This window comes from Pseudorca crassidens, chromosome 4 (genome assembly GCF_039906515.1).
Source record: "Pseudorca crassidens isolate mPseCra1 chromosome 4, mPseCra1.hap1, whole genome shotgun sequence".
Classification (NCBI taxonomy): domain Eukaryota; kingdom Metazoa; phylum Chordata; class Mammalia; order Artiodactyla; family Delphinidae; genus Pseudorca; species Pseudorca crassidens.
The window spans coordinates 52496987-52522938 of record NC_090299.1 but is presented as its reverse complement, the minus strand read 5'-3'; the positions used below and the strand labels follow the sequence as shown (position 1 = coordinate 52522938).

Genomic DNA, 25952 nt, shown 5'->3' with positions numbered 1-25952 from the left:
TTTCATGTCAAGAGACTGAATAGGACAAATTGACATCAAATGCCTCCTAACGTGATGCATAAGAGCACAATATCACTTCTGTGATATCACTGACAAAAAAAAACACAGAACTTGAATCTAAACATGAGGAAACATAATATACCTAAATTGTGGAATAGTCAACAAAGTAAGTAGACTATACTTTTCAGAGCATCAAGGTTGTGAAAAACAAGCAAAAAACTGAGAAACTGGCCCAGATTAGAAGGGACTAAAGATACATGATCACTGAATACAACAGACTATCCAGAATTTACTCTGCTATAAAAGGACATTATTTAGACAAGTAACAAAATCTGCATAAAACGGTAGATTAGAAAATAGGATATCAATTTTAATTTCTGGTTTTGACAGCTGTACAGGGGTTCAATAAGAGAATGTCCTTATTTTTTAGACACACTGTAGTGTTTAGGGAGAAAAGGGCATGATGCCTAATTACCTTCAAAGGGTTCAGGGAAAATAAGTATATATGTGCATGCGTGTGTGTGTGTGTGCGTGCATGTGTAGATACACAAAAGGATGATGCAAATGTGGTAAAATGTTAATGACTGACGTATCTGGCTGAACTTCTCTGTAATATTCTTGCAATTCTTCTGTAAACTGAAATTATATCAAAACAAAAAAGGCCACAATCAGAGAAGCACTAATCTCCTGATCAAGTTGCTGGCCTGACCCTAATTGCCACAGAACCTGGTGGTGACAAACCTATCAAAAAACATTCAATGAAGTTGACACATAAGACACTCTATGGCCAGCTTCCTGGCATAGCTCTTATGTTCTTACGACAATCATTTAAGAATTGTTAGGACTTCCCTGGTGGTGCAGTGGTTAAGAGTCCACCTGCCCATGCAGGGGATACGCGTTCAATCCCTGGTCTGGGAAGATCCCACATGCCGCGGAGCAACTAAGGCCGTGCACCACAACTACTGAGCCCACGTGCCAGCCACAACTACTGAAGCCCACGCGCCTAGAGCCTGTGCTCCGCAACAAGAGAAACCACCACAATGAGAAGCGCACTGCAAGGAAGAGTAGCCCCTGCTCGCTGTAACTAGAAAAAGCCCACGTGCAGCAACAAAGACCCAACGCAGCCAAAAATAAATAAATAAGTAAATTTATATTAAAAAAAAAGAATCGTTGCTGTAGATTTAAAGTTTGATAATACCCGTTGTTGACGTACAAGTAGAGAAACAGGAATTCTCATGCACTGATGGGAGTTTAAATTTGTAAAATCTTTTGGGAAGACATTTGGCAGTGTCTATTATAATTCAAGATGTGCGTTTCCTTGAATTCCTAGCCATTTCTATTCTGGAAATTTATTATATAGGTACACATAAACTGTGACTATGCAAAAATTTGTATACGAAGATATTCAATAAAACATCATTTGGGGCTGCCCTGGTGGCGCAGTGGTTAAGAATCCACCTGCCAATGCAGAGGACACGGGGTTCGAGCCCTGGTCTGGGAAGATCCCACATGCTGCGGAGCAAATAAGCCCATGCACCACAACTACTGAGCCTGCACTCTAGAGCCCGCAAGCCACAACTACTGAGCCCGCATGCCGCAACGACTGAAGTCCGCGTTCCTAGAGCCCGTGCTCCTCAACAAGAGAAGCCACCGCAAGGAGAAGCCCCTGTACCGCAACAAAGAGTAGCCCCGACTCACCGCAACTAGAGAAAGCCTGTGTGCAGCAATGAAGACCCAAAGCAGCCAATTTATTTTAAAAAAGCATCATTTCTATTAACAAAAAATTTTTTAAATCCATGTGTACAATTAGGAATAGACTGCTGGTTACACATAGCACCTCCCAGTCGTGCCCGCCCCCCCCCCCGCCACACACACACAAGGAGAGAAAAAAGAGAGAAAGAAAAGGGGGGGAAAGCTATCCAATTAGTAGCATTGATCTTTTTCTTCCCCCCACCCCACCCACCCCCGGCCATGCCGTGCGGCATGCGGGATCTTAGTTCCCCGACCAAGGATCGAACCTGTGCACCCTGCAGTGGAAGGAAGGAGTCCTTACCACTGGACCACCAGGGAATTCCGAGTAACATTAATTTTGAATGAGGAAATGAGATCTACATTTTCATCCCCTTTCCCCAAGTGCATATATAAAACAACACACAAATACATACACCCTGCTACGCCCAGTATTAGTGATAATGGTGGGCAGCAGCAAAAATTCCATTTTGCTCTAGAATGTGTTATACAATTTGACAGATGTTTTATTCATTACTAATTAAGTTTGGCTTAGGTAAACAGCAAAATAAAATTTCAGTATCTAGACATCAGTTAAAGCCACTCATACACCAAGTCTAGAATACAGATGGCTTAAAATAGAAACAGAGAAAAACATGTAAGTTAAAAATTTACCCCCATGGGGACATATGTATATGTATAACTGATTCACTTTGTTATAAAGCAGAAACTAACACACCATTGTAAAGCTATTATACGCCAATAAAGATGTTAAAAAAAAAATTTACCCCCAAAATGGTCTCAGTAAGCAAATTTCACTAGGGGAAACATTTTAGAAAAAAGTATTCCAGACCCAAATAAAGAACACACCTTTAGGGAAAACATACTTCCAAAAAAGGAAAACAACGCAACATAAAGAATTTTAAAGAGGCTCCAATCTTAACCGTCTGTTTAATTTTTGCTAAGAACTTCTTCAGACACCTCACTTGATCTTATGCACTGCCTTTTAAGACAAGTGTTTAAGAGGTGAGAAGCGTCATCTGATGAGAGCACACACACAGTTTCTCACCAATGCAAGTCATGGGACAGGCAGCCACATATTGCGGTAAGGGCATGGACTCAGGAGCTAGATTGCTTAAGCTCACATTCCACCTTTAAAGCAAACTAGTGGAAGTTACTTAAACTCTCTGTGTCTCATTTTTCTCAACTGAAAACACAGATGAAAGTATGTCCATGTAGGATTCTTGCAAGAATTTTAAAAGTTCGTAAGTGTACAGCACCAAAAAGAGTTCTAGGCCCTGAGTAAGCACTAGACAAAACACCACTACTGCTTCAAGAGTGGATTACTGAATATTTACCCTAAGAAACATGGTAAAACTGAAATAGGCCCTTCAAAACAAATATACATATATAAAATATACAAAATATTTTAAAATAAAATATACAAAATATACAAAAATACGTATTTATATTGCTTTAAAATATATATAATCATACATCTCACAAAGAGATTAATATCCAGAATACATAAAGAACTATAACTCAACAACATCTGATTTACAAATAGGCAAAGGACTTGAAGAGATAAGAAGATATGTATCTCCAAGAAGATATACAAATAGCCTATAAGCACGTAAAAGAAGCTCAACGTTACTAATCATTAGGGAAATGCAAATCAAAACCGTAATGATACCACTTCACACCCATCAGGATGCCTATTATCAAAAAAAACAAAAAATAACAAGTGTTGGTGAGGATGTGGGAAAATCTGAACCCCTGTATGTTGCTGGTGGAAATATAAAATGGTGCAGCCACTGTGGAAAACAGTATGGCAATATCTCCAAAATTAAATGTACAATTACTACATGATCTACCAATTCCACTTCTGGGTATATACCCAAAAGAAGTAAAAGCAGAATTTCAAATAGATACTTGTACACCAATGTTCAGAGCAGCATTATTCACAATAGGCAAAAGGTGGAAATAACCCAAATGCCCACCGATGGATGGACAGATGTGGTATACACATACAATTAAATATTATTCCACCTTAAAAAAAATTCTGACATACGCTACGTACAATATGGATGAACCTTGAATACATTGTGCTAAATAAAATAAGACACACACAAAAGGACAAATATCCTATGATTCCACTTATATGAGGGACCTAGAGTATTCAAATTCAGTAGAATGGTGGTTGCCACGGACTGATGCCAGGGGTGAGGGTAAGGGAGCATGGAGAGTTATTGTCTAATGGGTACAGTTTGGGACGATAAAAAAGTTTTGGAGCTGGATGGTGATGGTGGTTGTGCAATAATATGAACGTACTTAATGCAACTGAACTGCACACTTAAAAATGTTTAAAATGGTAAATTTTATGTTTTATATATATTCTGCCGCTCAAGTAGTACATTTAGTTTTGCTTAAACTATGGCTTAGTGAGGGATAATAGCTCAGCTTTGAGGGGTATCCTATGTTACTGCCTGGTTAGGTGGCGGCAGCTGTCCAGTAACTTAGAAAAAAACAAACAAGTGGGTGCCACAACAAACAAAAGAAAACCATGAGGAGTATATGTACATATATAAAAATGGTTTCTACTACCATCAAGGCAAAGATACAAAAGGAAAGAGAGAAATCTGTCCTAGAATCTACACCTCCCAAGGTAGCGCAGCCCAGAAAGCATGCAAACAATCCATCGAAGACTGTTTGGGGCTGAACATCTCCCATGGAAAATGCCAAGTGATCATGGAAAGCAGCTTGTACATGAGATGAAATCACATAGTTTTTGTCATTGCACCCCCCCATTACTTCTCACCCCCACCTCAAATTATAAGCAGTGAAGATCTTTTTTCTCCACAAAACTTCTGCCAAATATGTTAAGGGTGTCAGTTCTCTGAAGTCATTTGAAAATTCTTTGCAGGAAGAAAGAAATCTGATATTAATCAGAAGTTATTAATTTTCTCTCATCTTTTGAAATGCTCTTTCCAATCCTAGTGAGACTTTTAAAAAAAAAGGAAGGAAAAAAAAGCCAATAAAAGTAAATGGGGCTTTTTCCCCCCTTATGTCCTTATCTAAAATGAAATTTAGAAAGCCATAGATAATAACTATCCATAATAGGATTTCTTCACCTGTTCTCCTTGGGTCCTATTCTTGAAAAGGTATGCAACATTTAGTGTGTAGTTCATTTATCTAGGAAGGGATCCAGTTACCTATATGCTAACCACTGTTCAGGACAGGTGTTTGGCACTGAGAGATCAGATCCCCAAGAAGTGACCATCAATGGTTTCTGGTAGGGAAGCTTGACTATAGCAGAAAGGGCCAAAGAGATTTTTAGTGGGGAAGGATATAAGGAAGATGAATAAGTTACATTTCAGGAGACCTCTCAAAGTAAGTTCTTGACTCCATGGAATAAACAAACTACGGAAAAATAGGTGATTTTCAGTTAAAAAAGAAAGCTACTAAGTCAAAAGACTTTGCAATTTTAAAGCTGGGCTCTATATTGATTCCTAACACCCTAGAAATAAAAATTTCCAAGTAACTGTTGAGGAATGAAAGGATTAAACTTGGTAGAGAGAAACCAGGCATTGTACTACTTAGCTCCCATCACACGGAAAGTATGAGTAGAAAAAAATATTTCCCTGTAAAAGTTAGGTCCAGTGGACCTCTCTCTAAATTAATTGATTCAGCCTGTGGAATGGAATAGCCTCAGAAGCAACATCATGCAATGAGGTGGTACATGAAGGCCCAAGACTTTTCCTTAATGAAAGTACACCTGAGAATATAGTGATACTGATAAACCATTGACAACAGTTTAAAATACATGCTTGTTGACTTGAGATTATTACTGCACATGTTCAAAAGTAGTAAGAACGCTATACCCCCCCAAATGTGTATACATGGGTACCAAAAGACATCTACAACAATGTCCACAGCATCATCAGACATAATAACCACAATCAGAAACTCAAATGACCACTGTCAAAGGATCAAATAAATTATAGAATAATCATACAATAGAGTGCTATTCAGTAATGAAAGTGAATTATCATTACATATGCAATAATGTTGATTACTAGCAAAACAAGTCAGATTCAAAAAGGTACAAGAATTGTATGGTTCTATTTATATGAAATTCAAAACAAAAAAAGCAAAACTAATCTACTGTACTCACAAGAATACAGGTTACCTTTGAGAGGGAGGTACAGACACTAGGAGGAGCTATAAGAAGGGTCCCTGAAGAGCTAGTAATATTCTGTAACTTCATCTGTGTGATGGTCACCCATGTATATTCACTTTGTGAAAATTTACTTTATTGTACATTTATGATTTGTGTGCTTTGCTTTTCTGTAGGTATATTACTTTAATTGATAAATATATTTCTAGATATATAAATATCTAAGTTTCTTGAATGAATGGATGGTTTTGAAAAAAAGTTCTTTCCTAGACTTTATTCCTATTGTCTTCAAATTGTATTTTAACATCAAAATTTAGAAGCCAGTGATTTCTAGTCCTCGGCTATACCATTCCCGAATGTATGTATTTCATATCAAGAAAGGTTAGTATAAGGGTATAAGTCCTGACAAAATTGGTCTTCTTCTCTCCATCCAAACTGCAGATCAGAATTTACAATCTCCTCTCCTAATTAGTAGGCAAAAAATCAGGATCAACTATGGTCCTCTGTTGGGGCAAACCTATTCCAGAGTAGGCACTTAAAAAAAAAAAAAATCACTAATTATGCAGTGTCACAGAAAAAGGTTGAATGTGTACTAGGATTAGAATCTTCCTATTTGTTAATTTTTAAACTGGCTTCCTATGCCTCCCTCAACTAAAACCAAGATGAAGAAGAAGGATAGAGAGAGTGGCATAATTAATTGTTTTCCTACAGTCTCACTCCTTTGTTCTTTCATTAACATTTAACATATTAAAGTGCCTACTGTATGTCAGGCACTGTAGTAGACACTTGGAATGTACAACAGAAAATAAGAAACATGATCCCTATGCAGACAGAATACACTACAACAGCAGGATCAGGCTATGCACTGTGCATGCATATCTCACTTCACACACACACGTCAATCTTATTAAGGTAGGTGCTATTATCCGCATTACAAGATCAGCTTAGAAACCACCTTGCCCAAATTGACACAATGATAAATTTGGTTTAAAATGTAACTAGAGAGATAGCCTCATCCACCACAGAGCAGATAGCAGAAGCAAGAACTACAATCCTGCAGCCTGTGGAACAAAAACCACATTCACAGAAAGATAGACAAGATGAAAAGGCAGAGGGCTATGTACCAGATGAAGGAAGAAGATAAAACCCCAGAAAAACAACTAAATGAAGTGGAGATAGGAAACCTTCCAGAAAAAGAATTCAGAATAATGATAGTGAAGATGATCCAGGACCTCAGAAAAAGAATGGAGGCAAAGATCGAGAAGATGCAAGAAATGTTTAACAAAGGTCTAGAAGAATTAAAGAACAAACAAACAGAGATGAACAATACAATAACTGAAATGAAAAATACACTAGAAGGAATCAATAGCAGAATAACTGAGGCAGAAGAACGGATAAGTGACCTGGAAGACAGATGGTGGAATTAACTGCTGCAGAACAGAATAAAGAAAAAAGAATTAAAAGAAATAAAGACAGCCTAAGAGACCTCTGGGACATTAAACACAACAACATTCACATTATAGGGGTACAAGAAGGGAAGAGAGAGAGAAAGGACCTGAGAAAATATTTGAAGAGATTATAGTCGAAAACTTCCCTAACATGGGAAAGGAAACAGCCACCCAAGTCCAGGAAGTGCAGACTCCCATACAGGATAAACCCAAGAAGAAACATGCCGAGACACACAGTAATCAAATTGGCAAAAATTAAAGACAAAGAAAAATTATTGAAAGCAGCAAGGGAAAAACGACAAATAACATACAAGGGAACTTCCATAAGGTTAACACCTGATTTCTCAGCAGAAACTCTACAAACCAGAAGGGAGTGGCATGACATATTTAAAGTGATGAAAAGGAAGAACCTACAACCAAGATTACTCTACCCGGCAAGGATCTCATTCAGAGCCGATGGAGAAATCAAAAGCTTTACAGACAAGCAAAAGCTAAGAGAATTCAGCACCAACAAACCAGCTCTACAACAAATGCTAAAGGAACTTCTCTAAGTGGGAAACACAAGAGAAGAAAAGGACCTACAAAAACAAACCCAAAACAATTAAGAAAATGGTAATAGGAACATACATATAGATAATTACCTTAAACGTGAATGGATTAAATGCTCCAACCAAAAGACAAAGGCTTGCTGAATGGATACAAAAACAAGACCCATATATATGCTGTCTACAAGAGACCCACTTCAGACCTAGGGACACATACAGACTGAAAGTGAGGGGATGGAAAAATATATTCCATGCAAAAAGAAATCAAAAGAAAGCTGGAGTAGCAATACTCATATCAGATAAAATAGACTTTAAAATAAAGAATGTTACAAGAGACAAGGAAGGACACTACACAATGATCGAGGGATCAATCCAAGAAGAAGATATAACAATTATAAATATATATGCACCCAACATAGGAGCACCTCAACACATAAGGCAACTGCTAACAGCTCTAAAAGAGGAAATGGACAGTAACACAATAGTGGGGGACCATAACACCTCACTTATACCAATGGACAGATCATCCAAACAGAAAATTAATAAGGAAACACAAGCTTTAAATGCAACAACAGACCAGATAGATTTAATTGATATTTATAGAACATTCCATCCAAAAACCACAGATTACACTTTCTTCTCAAGTGCGCACGGAGCATTCTCCAGGATAGATCACGTCTTGGGTCACAAATCAAGCCTCAGTAAATTTAAGAAAACTGAAATCATATCAAGCGTCTTTTTTGACCACAACGCTATGAGATTAGAAATCAATTACAGGGGAAAAAACCGTAAAAAACACAAACACAAGGAGGCTAAACAATACGTTACTAAATAACTGAAGAAATCCAAGAGGAAATCAAAAAATACCTAGAGACAAATGACAATGAAAACACGACGATCCAAAACCTATGGGATGCAGCAAAAGCAGGTCTAAGAGGGAAGCTTATAGCTATACAAGCCTACCTCAAGAAACAAGAAAAATCTCAAATAAACAATATAACGTTACACTTAAAGGAACTAGAGAAAGAAGAACAATCAAAACCCAAAGTTAGCAGAAGGAAAGAAATCATAAAGATCAGAGCAGAAATAAATGAAACAGAAACAAAGAAAACAACAGCAAAGATCAATAAAACCAAAAGCTGGTTCTTTGAGAAGATAAACAAAATTGATAAACCATTAGCCAGACTCATCAAGAAAAAGAAGGAGAGGACTCAAATCAATAAAATTAGAAATGAAAGAAGAAATCACAACTGATACTGCAGAAATACAAAGAATTTTAAGAGATTACTACAAACAATTATATGCCAATAAAATGGACACCCTGGAAGAAATCAACAAATTCTTAGAAAGGTACAACATTCCAAGACTGAACGAGGAAGAAACAGAAAATATGAACAGACCAATCACAAGTAATGAAATTGAAACTGTGATTAGAAATCTTCCAACAGGGCTTCCCTGGTGGCGCAGTGGTTGAGAGTCCACCTGCCGATGCAGGGGACACGGGTTCGTGCCCCAGTCCGGAAGGATCCCACATGCCGCGGAGCGGCTGGGCCCGTGAGCCATGGCCGCTGAGCCTGCGCGTCCGGAGCCTGTGCTCCGCAACGGGAGAGGCCACAACAGTGAGAGGCCCGCATACCGGAAAAAAAAAAAAAAAAAACTTCCCAACAAACAGAAGTCCAGGACCAGATGGCTTCACAGGTGAATTCTATCAAACATTTAGAGAAGGGCTAACACCCATCCTTCTCAAACTCTTCCAAAAAACTGCAGAGGGAGGAAAACTCCCAACTCAACATAATAAAGGTCATATACGACAAATCCACAGCAAACATCATTCTCAATGGTGAAAAACTGAAAGCATTTCCTCTAAGATCAGGAACAAGACAAGGACGTCCACCCTCGCCACTATTATTCAACACAGTTTTGGAAGTCCTAGCCACGGCAATCAGAGAAGAAAAAGAAATAAAAGGAATACAAATTGGAAAAGGAGAAGTAAAACTGTCACTGATTGCAGATGACATGATACTATACAGAGAATCCTAAAGATGCTACCAGAAAACTACTAGAGCTAATCAATGAATTTGGTAAAGCTGCAGGATACAAAATTAATGCACAGAAATCTCTTGCATTCCTATACACTAATGATGAAAAATCTGAAAGAGAAATGAAGGAAACACTCCCATTTACCATTGCAACAAAAAGAATAAAATACCTAGGAATAAATCTACCTAAGGAGGCAAAAGACCTGTAGGCAGAAAACTATAAGACACTGTTGAAAGAAATTAAAGATGATACCAACAGATGGAGAAATATACCATGTTCTTGGATTGGAAGAATCAATATTGTGAAAATGACTATACTACTCAAAGCAATCTACAGATTCAATGCAATCCCTATCAAATCACCAATGGCATTTTTTACAGAACTAGAACAAAAAATTCTTAAAATTTGTATGGAGACACAAAAGACCCCAAATAGCCAAAGCAGTCTTGAGGGAAAAAAAGGGAGCTGGAGGAATCAGACTCCCTGACATCAGACTATACTACAAAGCTACTGTAATCAAGACAATATGGTACTGGCACAAAAACAAATATAGATCAATGGATCAGGATAGAAAGCCCAGAAATAAATCTATGCACCTATGGTCAACTAATCTATGACAAAGGAGGCAAGGATATATAATGGAGAAAAGACAGTCTCTTCAATAAGTGGTGCTGGGAAAACTGGACAGCTACATGTAAAAGAATGAAATTAGAACACTCCCTAACACCATACACAAAAACAAACTCAAAATGGATTAGAGACCTAAATGCAAGACCAGACACTATAAAAGTCTTAGAGAAAAACATAGGAAGAACACTCTTTGACTTAAATAACAGCAAGATCTTTTTTGATCCACCTCCTAGAGTAATGGAAATAAAAATAAACAAATGGGACCTAAGGAAACTTAAAAGCTTTTGCAAAGCAAAGGAAACTACAAACAAGACGAAAAGACAACCCTCAGAATGGGAGAAAATATTGGCAAACGAATCAACAGACAAAGGGTTAATCTCCAAAATATACGAACAGCTCATGCAGCTCAATATTAAAAAAACAAACAACCCAATCAAAAAATGGGCAGAAGACCTAAATAGACATTTCTCCAAAGAAGACATACAGATAGCCAAGAAGCACATGAAAAGCTGCTCGACATCACTAATTATTAGAGAAATGCAAATCAAAAGTACAATGAGGTATCACCTCACAACAGTTAGAATAGGCATCATCAGAAAATCTACAAACAAATGCTGGAGAGGGTGTGGAGAAAAGGGAACCCTCTTGCAGTGTTGGTGAGAATGTAAATTGATACAGCCACTATGGAGAGCAGTATGGAGGTTCCTTAAAAAACTAAAAACAGAATTACCATATCACCCACCAATCCCACTACTAGGCATATACCCAGAGAAAACCATAATTCAAAAAGACACATGCACCCCAATGTTCATTGCAGCACTATTTACAATAGCCAGGTCATGGAAGCAACATAAATGCCCATCGACAGATGAATGGATGAACAAGATGTGGTACATATATACAATAGAATATAACTCAGCCATAAAAAGGAACGAAATTGGGTCATTTGTAGAGACTGGATGCATCTAGAGACTGTCATACAGAGTGAAGTAAGTCAGGAAGAAGAAAACAAATATCATATATTAACGCATATATGTGGAACCTAGAAAAATGGTACAGATGAACCAGTTTGCAGGGCAGAAACAGAAACACAGATGTAGAGAACAAACGTATGGAAACCAAGGGGGGAAAGCAGGGGGTTGGGGGTGGTGGTGTGATGAACTGGGAGATTGGGATTGGCATGTATACACTGATGTATATAAAATGGATGACTAATAAGAACCTACTGTATAAAAAAATAAAATAATATTCAAAAAAAAATGTAACTAGAGTATAATGTCCATGATTTTCCATGTAGTCTGCAGTAAGATAGAATTTAATTACACTTCAATTCTGGATACTAACATATGCAGAGGTATGAATATAAAAATTATGAAAAGATTATTAAATGTACTAACTGACCCTAAACGTTTCTATGCTATAGTATAGACCCGTTTTGCTTCAGTGAGGGGTCAACAAAAAACCTGAAAGGAAACCTTTCATTACACTCCCAATACTTCCGCTACTGACTAAATTTTATAATTGTAAAGGATAATTTTTTCTTTGATTACTAGAAAGTGAAAAAATATTTTCTAAAGCTATAAATGCATATAATTGAGGCAGTCTAAAGACATCTGCTGTGGGAGCATACCTTAGCTATTGCATAAACAGACACACATGTTCACGCATATCTGTAGGTCAAATTTCTGATGATTACTCTTTCGTATTCCCTGCACAAAGACAATATGTTATATTGTTCATGTGCTAGTGTCTACCCTATCAATCATAATTTCACAAAGTACATTTTTTTTTCTGAGTTGAAAAGGACCAAGAATACGTAGAAAATTCAATTTTCTAAAAATTATAAAGACAGTACCAGCCCAATCTCTATCAAACCATTTTTTGGCCAATTTCTTAAATAGCCAAACCTCTAGGATACAGTTTGGTATTCTAAAATATTTGAATTCTGCAGTGCATCTGCCTTTTATTATAATTTTTTTTGCTGTACGCAGGCCTCTCACCGTTGTGGCCGCTCCCGTTGCACAGCACAGGCTCCGGACGCGCAGGCTCAGCGGCCATGGCTCACGGGCCCAGCCGCTCCGCGGCATGTGGGATCCTTCCGGACTGGGGCACGAACCCGTGTCCCCTGCATCGGCAGGCGGACTCTCAGCCACTGCGCCACCAGGGAAGCCCCTATTTCCCTTTTAAATAACACAGACCAGAACATTTATGGATGTGTAACCAAAATAAGGTCTAATTCATAAAGGAAAGACTACGATTCAGGTTTACAAGGAGTTAAACCTTTTCAAAGAAGCCTGTCCCTAAGGGAAAAAAATAAAAGATGGCAATTATCATTTTAAAACATGCAAAATAGGACAGTGAAGGGAGACTATTCAATAAACAAAAATAATAAGGTGGTCAAAATTCGTATATTCAGAATAGGGAAGAAAAGATTTCCAGAACGTTTTTTATAACACCACTGCATGAATAAGGAAATGCCTTTCTGCTTGAGTGTTTATACCCAAAACAATACATTTCTTTTGAACCGTAACTTAACTTTCTGTTATCACGTCATGTTATAACGATCAAACCTAATTTTTGTGGTAAAGCCAAAAACCACTCTGAAGAAGTGGTCTTAACCACAATTCAAAGCTTAAAGAATGGCTTTTCTGCCAAACCTTATCTGAGCCATTAACCTGTCGTGCTTTCATACACTGCTAGGACCAAAAAGGCAGGCCCAGCAGCTAGCATCTGCTCAGGCAAGCCTCACAAGGAGGGGCCATGGGGCTCTGCAAGGGGAATACACAACACGGGCACGGAGGTTGATGGTACAAAATCTGGCAGCAAACTGCTTTGCCTTGGGTGGTACAATAGGCAGCCTAATACTTCAACAACCATCTGAGGATCCTTGGCTCGGCACAGGCAAAAGAAAGATTCTGAATTGAGAATCACCATAAAGTGATTAAAAGTATAGACCATGAGTAAATTATAGTAGTAAAACACTAGAACAGGAGGCAAAAGCCTTGGGATTTGATAGCAGCAATGAGGAAAACAAGTCTATACTCTTAGCAGGTGTAGACTTAACTGTCACAGTTTGGGCCATTCATGCTATATATTTACTTGGTATTTTGCTGTGCTATGAGTTCAAATTATGTAAAGCTGTTGTGTTACAAATTTACTAGTTAACTGGCTAGTCAACTGCCCCTAACATCAGCTGTCTAACTAGAAAATATGAGGGCACAGTTTTTCTTTAAAGATGAGCTGCTCAGGCTTCCCTGGTAGCGCAGTGATTGAGAGTCCGCCTGCCGATGCAGGGGACACGGGTTCGTGCCCCGGTCCAGGAAGATCCCACATGCCGCGGAGCGGCTGGGCCCGTGAGCCATGACCACTGAGCCTGCGCGTCCGGAGCCTGTGTTCCGCAACGGGAGGGGCCACACAACAGTGAGAGGCCCGCGTACCGGGGGGAAAAAAAAAAAAAAAAAAAAGATGAGTTGCTCCATTGCAGCAGCTAATTCTTAACATTCCTTTCTAACCAACTTCTACACATGCATGTTCCCTAAAGACACTATGGTCTCTCTTCTCTACAGTACTAGTATTATTGACCTCTTCCCCTCATTCTTGCCTTCCATCACAAGCAATTCACTGACAAATGCTATCAGCTGCATTCCCAAATTATCTTCTATATCTCCACTCCCTGATTCCATAAGGTTAGATGAAGCTCTTATTACAACTTTTATATCCATAGCATCCTAAACTGGCCTCATGCAGTAAAACAGACAAGCACATAAAAACAAACAGAATATATCCACTTATATATGCTCTCATTTAACTCTCATTAACAATTCTGATAGGCATTATTTCAAACTTAGAAGGGAAAACTGAAGCTTAAAGTCACAAGGTAGGACTTTCCTCTGTTTCTGATTACACACTGACCATACTAGGATTGAAGATTACATATAAATATATAAGGAAGCCATAGCCTAGTCTTTAAACCACTTTACTTTGCCTTCGCAAAATAATTGTTTTTTCCCCAATTTTAACTTCTATTTGCTTTTATCCATTAAACAAACCACCTATCATATGAAAATTTATTTAAATGTTTCAGAAAAATCACTTCTTAACTTGTAAACTATTTCTCAGCAAACCAGAACTGCTGATTCTCAAGGATGAAACGCTGTAGTAATCCAACTAGGGAAAACGGAACGATGCCACATTTAAATAAACCAGGAAAATCTGACTGTGTTAACAGCTCTAGGAATTAGTCAAATCTAGAGCCTTTAAAGAATTATAAGTATCCCAGTAACGAAGAAAATGCCAACCTGTTTCCATAATAAACTGAAGATGCACAGGGGATTTTTTTAGGCTGTAACTTTTATGCTGGACAAATTTGTTTTAATGGCATTAGTGTACATTAGAGAAATATGCCCAACACTATAAGCATGTATTGTTCATAATTAAAATTGACTCAACTGCATAAAATATTAAGTTTTCAAATGCAATTCTGTACACAGTGTGTGCTCACTAAGCGAATGAACCATAATAATAGCAAGTCATCTTGCTAAAAGGATAACAAAACAGTCATGAAATCGTAGCTCTTAAACTATAATATTATTTAGACCAACTATTTTGAATTAACAAATGATTATGAACAAACTGATCTGAAATGTCTAAGTTATTTTCTACAGTGGAGGAAAAAATTATAAATGGTCCACCAAACGAGTTCATACTAACTTCACAAATTTTATAAGAGAAAAAGGAATTAACTATTTTACCAAGTCCAAAGAGTTAAAACAATGATTAATTTCCTCACCCTAATGAAACTGTCTACTTTTCCCATAAAGAATGCCCTGCAAAGACACCATGCTATAGGTAATTACTGTTACTCGCACTACAACAGCAATGTAGTTTAATGTGGTATGCTGACACTTCAAAAAAGTGATAATCCATGTTGTTGGCAGATTCTATTAGGAAGTGGTATCAAGATCTAAATGGGGCTACAAACAATACAGCCGAAAAGAGGTCCTTAGAAGTTTATGTTCTTTCATGTAATTTTGTTGAGTCTAAAACTAATTGCTAGGAAAACTTACATACACCAGGTGTAAGTCTTCAGCAATTTCACGCAGGCAATTTTTTTATTGTTTTTCTGTGGTACGCGGGTACGCGGGGCTCTCACTGTTGTGGCCTCTCCCGTTGCAGAGCACAGGCTCCGGACGCGCAGGCTCAGCGGCCATGGCTCACGGACCCAGCCTCTCTGCAGCATGTGGGATCTTCCTGGACCAGGGCACGAACCCGTGTCCCCTGCATCGTCAGGCGGACTCTCAACCATGCGCCACCAAGTAAGCCCGAAAACATCTTTTTAAATACTCTCAAAGAATCTAACCTTCATTCTTAGAGAGTGTTTTTGACTTGTTTTCAGTAACCAAAAGTATACTGGAGCGATATCTAACAGCTGACCCAGTAATTTATAACATGCTCTTTCTTCTAATCCTAGACCTGCGGTTGGGGTGCTGCCTCCGGTCAGTTCTCTCAGTTCTTGGCCAATTAAACTAGAAGGTAGTTTAGTTTCTTCCTAAACTACACTTCAGGGACTTCCCTGGTGGTCCAGTGGCTAAGACTCCGTGCTCCCAGTGCAGGGGGCCCAGGTTCAATCCCTGGTCAGGGAACTAGATCCCATGTGCCGCAACTAAAGATCCCGCATGCTGCAACTAACAAAAGATCCCACTTGCAACAACTAAGATCCTGCCTACCACAACTAAGACCCGGCACAGCCAAATAAATCAATAAATATTTTTTAAAATAAAAAAAAACTATGCTTTAGGAGGAAAAATCTTTGAAAGAAAAAGATGACAAGCTGCTCTTGTGCGTTATGATAACCAAAGTAAAAGGAACACAGTTGTGCACAAACAAATGCCACAAAGTGACAACATGAAACCTTGCACTCAACAGGATAAGCAGCATGAGGCAGAAAGTGATGACGCTGGAAGTAAATATGACTGAAATAATGATGAAAAGCTAAGCAATGCTACTGATAAGAGGAGAAAAGGTTGGACAGTCTGGAAGAAGACCAGGTTGGGGTGGGGGTGGGGGGACACTTGGGGAAACAGTAATAGAAAAAAGGGATTCAACTCTCCCATTCTCTGAATCCACAGGTTCTTGTTCCCTGCCCGCATCACTAGCAACAGTATGTCTTTACGCACTGACGCAAAGACAAGCCACCAACGTGAAGGCAGTTAACCCACGGGGCGGAAGGGAGGTGGGATTTCTTTACCTATCTTCTGTAATTCCAAAAGATAATTTCTAGGTTTAATACATCATACCCAATTCAGAGCAGGAACATATATGTTTTTGACTCAATTTCCAAGAACTTGCAGAGAAACATGAATTGTACTTATTATCTTTTGGCCTCTTATTTTGGCAAAGATTTTTATCCATTGTTCAACTCCCGAGTGTAGAAAACTAATGTACAAATTCCATTGTTGTGAAACAATTTACCAGAAATCTTCATTCTCGTATTGTTTTCTAGGAAGGAGGAAACTGTATTTCAAACACAATCTTAAAACATGAATATGCTGATACTGTACTACTCTGAAGCTTTACTTTTTAAAAAATATTCACCAGAAACTCTGTGATCATCTTCAATATATCTGTAAAGCAAATATCTGCTGTTATGAGGATACTGGAATAGGCAGAGGCACTAATCCAAGAAAAATAAAATTTTAAATATTATCAAAATCCTCACAAAAACAGAAGTTCTAACATTTGACTACCTTAAATATTTGTGACGTATCTAATTTAAGGTTAATTTTTTTGGCAACATTAAACTTTTATATTTACCTTCTGAAGTAAAAAAGTACCTGGTATATGAAAAAGTCCTAAGATACAAGGAATGGGAAAATGAAGTGGGTGGATTTTAGTATGTATCATCAGTTTTTTGGTACTTTTTAATTGCATGGGTCATTTTCATCAATGCAAAGAAAGTAAATTCCTTCACAACTAGGAAATATTATAAATTTCTTACCTATGAGCCTTTAAATATTTACGAGGGCAAGCAAGCAAGAAAACACACACACATACACACACCCCAAATAACACAACAAAAAACAAGGTTTCATAGCTAACTGTTTCCTACTGTCAGAGAGAAAACTACTGAGCTAACAATCCTGTTTTAGATATCTGAAGTCTTCTCTGGCTGAGGTCAGTTTGGCAATATGGATTTATAAGACTGAGTGCCATACAGTTTCCCAGATGATCATTAACAGAACTTAGGTCTGCAATACAGTACACATACATACCCTCAAAACAAGAGTTTTACAGAACTATACCATATGATCCATTCATGGCATTTCCTATCCTGTTTTTTTCTGCTTCATATAATTTGCAGGGTGGGGGGGAGTAGGGGAGGATAGCAACTTATTGAATTGACTCCAGAATGGGCTACCACTGGCAGTTTGAAAACCACTGATCTATGAGTTGATTAACACATTAACAGAATGCATGCCAAGGGGCAGTTAACTAGATTACTCTACTTGATAAAATATCCTTAGTTAATGCCACTCATCAGCTGCTGCTATTATGTTCCCCTTTTCTCCCTGTTCCTTAGATATTCTCCTGTAACGCAAAGCATGGTAGGAAGATCCTTGAAGATGATATAGAGAATATGGCATACCATTAGAAGCCACAGACTGGAACCTATCCTGGTCGCTTTTTCTCAGCAAGGAAAAACAATATAAACCTAATACCACATCTCAGGGACATCTGTGACTATGGGAGGCATACACTGAGTGGAACCAAAACGATCCAAGCAACATACACATAAATGTGCATATATCTTGTTTATTTCAGCTTTTTTAAAAAAATGAAACAAGTTTTTTTAAAAAATGCTCTTTTCTACATTCACTGCACTGATTTTATTTTCTATTACAATACATGTCTTAATGCTGATCATAACCCCCACTAAATCGAGTTCTTAACCAACTAAATCGAGTTCTTGACCCACTAGTGAATGGGCTGAAACCTGCAATTTGAAAAACACAGCTTTAAAGGACACACAAATCGACCTAGCAGGATATGAGGACCAGAGATAAATTACCAGTCTCCAGTGGCCACCTTCTTTCACTGATGAGAAAAAAGCTCAAACAATTGAAAACATTAGTCAAAGAGTGATTGTTTATTTAACTCTAGGAAGATCATAGAAGAAAGTATAAGATTCAAGAAAATAAATAATGTAATAGCATCTCACCCCGCAGAAAAGAGGTTCCTGATCTGGCATTTAATAATCATCATCAGGCTTCCCTGGTGGCGCAGTGGTTGGGAATCCACCTGCCAATGTGAGGGACATGGGTTCGAGCCCTGGTCCAGGAAGATCCCACATGCTGCGGAGCAACTAAGCCCGTGTGCCACAACTACTGAGCCTGTGCTCTAGAGCCCACAAGCCACAACTACTGAAGCCCACGCGCCTAGAGCCCGTGCTCTGCAACAAGAGAAGCCACTGCAATGAGAAGCTCGTGCACCACAACGAAGTCACTCGCCGCAACTAGAGAAAGCCCGCAGGCAGCAACAAAGACCTAACGCAGCCAAAAATAAATAAAATAAAATAAATTAAAAAATAAAAATAATCATCACTGTTAATCTAACACTGGCTTCTTGCATGCTCAATCCTACACTAAATGTGTATGGAATTTATTTATATATATGTGTGTGTATATATACATATAAACACACACATATAATGCAATATATAATTACGGTATTATATTTTTAATACACAAGTTTATTTTTTTTCCAGATCATTCTTTCAACCTGTCAAAACAAAAGAAGTAGTGCCAGATTTGAAACACAGATCAGCTGGCCGCAGAATCTAAGCTCTTAACCACCAAGCTACAAACTCTTCCAAAGAGAAAGGAGTTCCCAAATCTGGCTGTGCATCAAGAATCCTCTGTGGCATTAAAACAAAACAAACAGATGCCCAAGTACTACCCTAAAAAGAGATTTTTTTTTTTAAGTTGAAGTAGCAAATATTATGGAGAAATATATTTTGTAAACAATGTATCAAATACCGTCTCCAACCAAAGAAACCATCTTTTTGGAGAGTAGACACTGTTGTATTGGACATAAAATACCTGGTTGAACTTGGTTAACAGGCAGCTGACTTCACCTTGAAACTTGATTCACTGTCATTATAGACCAGAATTCAATATAAAGCAGTTTTGTCTTAGGTTTAATAACTAAATTCCATTAATAATTTAACTGCTGACATGTCAAGAGGATCTTAACATAAGGTAGACTGATGAAAATTACAGGCTGCACCAAAGTATTTCTATTACACTTATATATCCATGATTTAAACATCTATCTTCCCAACATGTTTTCCTTCATTACCTAAAAGATAAAGAATTTTGAACCCGATGTAACTTTATGAACTCAGCATTCTCCCTGGGCTGATTCACTTCCACTACCCCAAGAAAACATCCAGTAGCAAGCAAACAGTACAAAATTAGGTTTCCAAGGTTTCCAATAATTAAGAAATGGTTTTGACTACATCACTCAAATAAAATGTTATGAACACAAAAACTTTAAAGATTTTTGATGGTTAAGTGGGTAATATGAAGCCTAGAATTACCACTACTAGCAACCACAAGTAACAGTGGGACTACATACCACAAACACATGAAAGATTAACTGTATACATATGGTGGTGAAGAGACAACAATCACAGTATTAGTAAAGAATTACTCATTTTCCTCTCAGTAAAAATTCTTTGTAAAAGACAAAAACAAGCACAAACTATAAATGGTCCAAGTAAAAATTATTTCGTTTGGTCAAATTAATACTCCAACTGAAGAACTGTATCCAATTATTTCCTGTTCAGGCTACCATGAAATGACAGCACTACAGAGAAACTAGTCTATGATGTAAACCAGAAAGATAATTACAGACTAACATATGAATAATCACTAAACTATTTCGTGAAAGAAACTATAGCCCATTACTATTAAAATCTAGCAAAAATATCTACCCTAGTGTCTCCTATAACCATATCTCAAAGGGGGGTGGGGAATCACTCAACAAGCTTGTGATACATGGTTTTTTTACAACAAAAAATACTTTTGCCATAACTCCATAACCACATCTGCAATCTAAATATTAAAATATCTTAAAATATGCAATAATTAAATATAGAACCATGAGTGTTCACTCTACACATGACCTTGGGGCCGCTGGAAGATTTCTAAAGCATACCTTTTAATCCATGCCATGGTACTTCAAGAACATGTTAAGGTAAGCCACAGGCTGGAACACTTCGATGCACCTCAAAACACCTCAGCCAGTTTATCTGTATCATTCTCCTTTCCTTTTGAGATCATAATGGTTCCGAAGAACTATAATGCTTCCATTGGAATGACAGTTTCATAATTTCAATGACTTAAAAACAAAAACAAAAAATAAGAACTTAAGTGTTGGTATGTTAAGCCACTAGTGAGTGCACTGTGTTAATTGCTGCCACGGCTAAGAAAAACAAAGCAGCTACTGCTACTACCACGTAACATTTTTAATATGACCCTGATGTGAATGAGGAGGAGTACATGCTTAGTGGTCAGAGTGACAGCCCTTGCTTTATAGAGATCTATCCAAAGCCCACAAATCTCTTTACCCCAACTGATTCTTCAGTTTTCTTCTCAAGGAATGAAAATAACCTAAAAGACAGGTCTGAATACTTGGTAGGTGCCAGGTTCACCTCTGACCAACTATTCTGTGTTGAATGAGAGCTGGAAATCACCCACACACCTGCATAAAAGGGAACTCATTAATAGACACAACAGGGATTCCTTCAAACAATGCCCCTTCTGGTGTTAATATTACTGAATCATTTTAATTCCATGGAAGTCATTAAACTGTAAAAAGTTACAGTTTCTAAAGCTTACTTCTATGAAGAGCATGCAGATAAATGAACAGATCCATGGCTAACTATCAGGTTTTAGTGTTTCTCTGTGATTGCCTTGACAGGTTACCTGATTCCTCCTTCCTCCTCATCCCACTCCACCTTTCTTACATAAAAACATTAAAAACACTTCATTACTTAAATGATACAGTAAGAAGTCTATGTATCACATTTTAAATCTAAGAATTCATTCTACTTCTGCTTCAAGTTTGGCACTCTATAGTTACAAGAAAGAACGAATACTCAACCTACACAAAGGAAGTAAAACTGATAAATTATCAGTAATACACATACATTTATGTCATAAAGCAGTTAACATTACTTTAGGATGACTGATAGGAAACTTTTAATAAAAGCAAGCAATAAAAGGGGCTTCCAAGGAAAGAAAGTAGCTGGGAGAGGTTTGTTATACTCTGGGTTTATGGGGCAGCTCGTGCAAAGGTTAATAGACAAGGAATGGCAGACAACAAAGTTTCCCAGCTAGAGCTAAAAAGTACGTGCTAAAGACAAAGAGAAATTATTTCCTGTTTGAAAGGGTAGATTCAACTGATGAAAACATTTCAGGTCCACTGTCAGAAAAATTACATATTCCTGAGATTTAGATTTATTGCAGGTTGTAGGGAATACAGACTACAAAATGTAGGTCACTCTTCAGAAAGCTGGTAATAGTGGCATAATTGGGAAAATACTAATGAAGAACAGAAACAAGGGCCCTGGTCCAATGAAATCACTGTAGCCACAACCATCTTTAAAACTGATCATTTTACCGCTTTAGTGCAACTCCCCGACCCTTCCCCCTCCAGCTTAAAACCTTTCAAAGGCTCTATATGTGTTACAACCTCCTGGGAGGAAACACACATTGTTTCCTACACTCTGTTCCTCCATGTTTCCTACACTCTGTTCCTCCAAATAAACTCTGGACTATCAGGTTAATGTTCCTGAAGTACAGTTCCTCCCTTGCACATAAAGAATGATGTTAATCACTGGGAAACAAGGCAGGATATAAATACATTAGATAATAAAGGAAAGAATAAAAGCCTAGGTCTGTAACACTTACTCATTATCTCATTTAATTTTTCATAACGCCATTTTACAGAGGAGAAAACTGACACTCTGTGGTCAAGTGACTGACCAAAGAAAACACGCAATATGAGAAAAGAACTAGGCCTTCAATCTAGACCCTCTAGCTGGAATTTCAACACTTGTTCTATGCAACATTGTTGTAAAATATTGCTGGAGGAAGGAGGTGGTATTGGGGCTAACATTTGTTGACAATATGCCAAGAATCATGCTAGGGACTTAATGGTATTTTATTTCATCCTGATTTACCACTCATAAGACTGACTAGTTGCCTCCTTTTACAGGTGAGGAGATTCAGGCTCATAGACATTTAAGCATTAATCTGTTCAACATAATGCATCTGAGACTGAAAGAGGTTGGTCAGATATTGTCTCATATGTCCAACCCTAAAACTCACACTCAAGTTGCTTTGCCAATCTATCTCCCAGAAGCAATCAGAAGAAATCAAATCCAAACTTGTTTTATTTTTCAACCTGGCTGATCTAACAATAATCTAATTTTATAAATGCTGCTGACTCAAAATGTAGTCAGTGTATATAAACAGATTTTTTAGCTATGGTTTAACAAGAGACAATATGCACATTCACTAAAGCCACTAAGAAGGCTTAGAATCATATTTAATAACTCAAATCAGAAAGTTCATTTGATTCTTACAAATGAGATCCAGTTTTTTCATGAAGTTATGCACTTGAAGATCTTTTAAAACTGACTTGTAAATCATGGTAGTTATCAATATAAATTTTAGTTGACAAAACAAAAATAAGCATAGAAGTTATTTTCCTTAAGAGGGTGCACTACCATGTTTCCCATGGACTGCTGTTACCAGTCCTTAGCCTCATGGAAAGCAAACCATTTATTAGGTGAGGGAGGTGAGGCCATTCAGTCAGATTATCAGTAATTAAAAAAAAAAAAAGAGAGAGAGAGCAAGCAGATGGTCAGCTCTCTACAATGCTTCAAACCATGTTAAAATAAGAGTAACAAAAAGCACTGGAAAAATTCCCCAAATTAAGGACAGGAAACTCCTAAGTAACTTCAAATTTGAACAGAATCCAGCACTCACGTTGCATTCCAAAACTGCCTGCAGAAGCGATCAACAGAACTACTATACCAGTGCTTTTGGTAACAAGTTAGATGACTCAAAGAAACCATTTTTTAAATTGCTGAAACAGAATTTTGCAGAATTACCATATTTAAGGGTTCAAAACTGTTACAGGAAGAAATTAAATAGTCATTTAACGAATCTTCATCAGGGACTTCCCTGGTGGCGCAGTGGTTAAGAATCCGCCTCACAATGCAGGGGACGTGGGTTTGATCCCTGGTCTGGGAAGATCCCACATGCTGTGGAGCAACTAAACCCGTGCACCACAACTACTGAGCCTGAGCGCCAGAGCCCACAACCCACAACTACTGAAGCCCACACACTGCAACTACTGAAGCCCGCGTGCTGCAACTACTGAAGCCCCGTGCCTAGAGCCCGTGCTCCGCCACAAGAGAAGCCACCGCAATGAGAAGCCCGAGTGCCAAAACGAAGGGTAGCCCCTGTTCGCTGCAACTAGAGAAAGCCCACACGCAGCAACAAAGACCCAATGCGGCCGAAAAAAAAAACGAGAAATTCTGATGCCCAACTACATACCTTTTTTTTAATAAATATATTTATTTTTTATTTACTTATGTTTGGCTGTGTTGAGTCTTCATTGCTGTGCACAGGCTTTCTCTAGTTGCGGCGAGCAGGGGCTACTCTTCGTTGTGGTCTGCAGACTTCTCATTGAGGTGGCTTCTCTTATTGTGGAGCATGGGCTCTAGGCACGCGGGCTTCAGTAGTAGTTGTGGTGCCTGGGCTCAGTAGTTGTGGCTCGCGGACTTTAGAGCACAGGCTCATCAGTTGTGGTGCAAGGGCTTAGTTGCTCCGCAGCATGTGGGATCTCCCCGGACCAGGTCTGGAACCCGTGTCCCCTGCATTGGCAGGCGGAGTCTTAACCACCGTACCACCAGGGAAGTCCCCCAACTACATAACTTTAATTTCAAAATTAATGTGTATTAAAACTCTATGCAAAAAAAAAACTCTATGCAATTGTCTACAAAACATTTCACTTCTTTTGGAAGAGACAGAAATACATTTTCATGACAGTTGTTACGGCCTCCTTCACTATGTTGTGTCCAAATTGGGTAGCTTTTGTCTTTCATCTCTGTAAAACTATTATCTAACCACCAAAGCCTGGAACACAATTGGCACTCAGGACTTAAGCATGTGAAAATGTTATAAACCCCATTTGGGACACACAACTGACAGCTAAATACAGAACGTTCGTGATGGAGTGCTTGTCTCATGTGCTCTAAAATATGTTAGGCACACAAATATTCGAGTGATTTGAAGAAATTATTTAGAAATGGCTTATACATGCTGCAACAATATCAAGGACAACAGAGACTTTGAAAGAAGATGATTTAACATGGACACCATTTTTTGACTACTGAATTTTGTTTGTTTTGTTTCTGACTACTGAATTTATAATACACAATGATTATTAAGGTATAAGATCAGCACTGCTGCTAAAACATAAGCTTCAGGAATGTAATTAGAAACAAATGCCAGTAACTTCAAACTTCTATGCTTTTATAAACAGTCTCACATAGAAAGCTGAAATGACAATAATGAATGCATTCCAAGGCTCACTGCAATATTACCAAGCAAGGACTGGTAATTTCCAACAACACAGGAATAATTAAATCATGGCACATCCATATGATGGCAATAAGTCAGTAATGTTGACATTTATAACATGGTAATATTCTAATTATAAACATGGTTAGTTAACTATATATAGTGTTGGGACTTCCCTGGTGGTCCAGTGGTTAAGACTCCACGCTCCCAATGCAAGGGGCCCGGGTTCGACCCCCGATCAGGGAACTAGATCCTGCATGCCGCAACTAAAAGATCTCACACGTGGAAATGAAGATCCCACGTGCCGAGACTAAAACCTGGCACAGCCAGATAGATAAGATAGATAGATAGATAAATGGTGTTTTCTCACATTACATGTTGTGTGTGTGTGTATATATATATATGAAGTATAGAAAATTATAAATATATTTATAAATATAAATATGTTAAGTTCCATAAGATCAAGAACCATTTCAAATGTATCGCCAGCATTTATCACAGTGACTTCACACAGCCGGCAATAAAGCTTGGTGGTTAGAAGAATGGACTCTGAATAGGCTTGGGTTTGAATCCCAGATCCATAACTTACCAATATATAACTCTGAGCAAGTTAATTAATCACTAGGTAACTTAGTTTCTCCTTTTGAGAAATTGGGATAAAAATTTCATGTAATAGGAGACAAGGGATCTAATATATGTAAATCCCTTAGAACAGTATCTGGCA

The 25952-nt window shown here is 38.0% G+C and overlaps 1 protein-coding gene across 5 annotated transcripts in view; it reads right to left on the bottom strand.

The window, feature by feature from the left end:
* The window catches only part of LOC137223615 (recombining binding protein suppressor of hairless), a 116479-nt gene that overhangs the window by 52934 nt on the left and 37593 nt on the right, over positions 1–25952 (bottom strand). For 2 of the 5 annotated variants that reach the window (XM_067735673.1, XM_067735672.1), the window contains exon 2: positions 20787–20969. The exons of the other annotated variants lie outside the window; for them this stretch is intronic. In XM_067735673.1, coding sequence (XP_067591774.1) covers positions 20787–20803 — 17 coding nt within the window. In that variant the 5' untranslated portion in view covers positions 20804–20969. The remainder of the gene's footprint in view (positions 1–20786; positions 20970–25952) is intronic. 5 annotated transcript variants of the gene reach the window in all.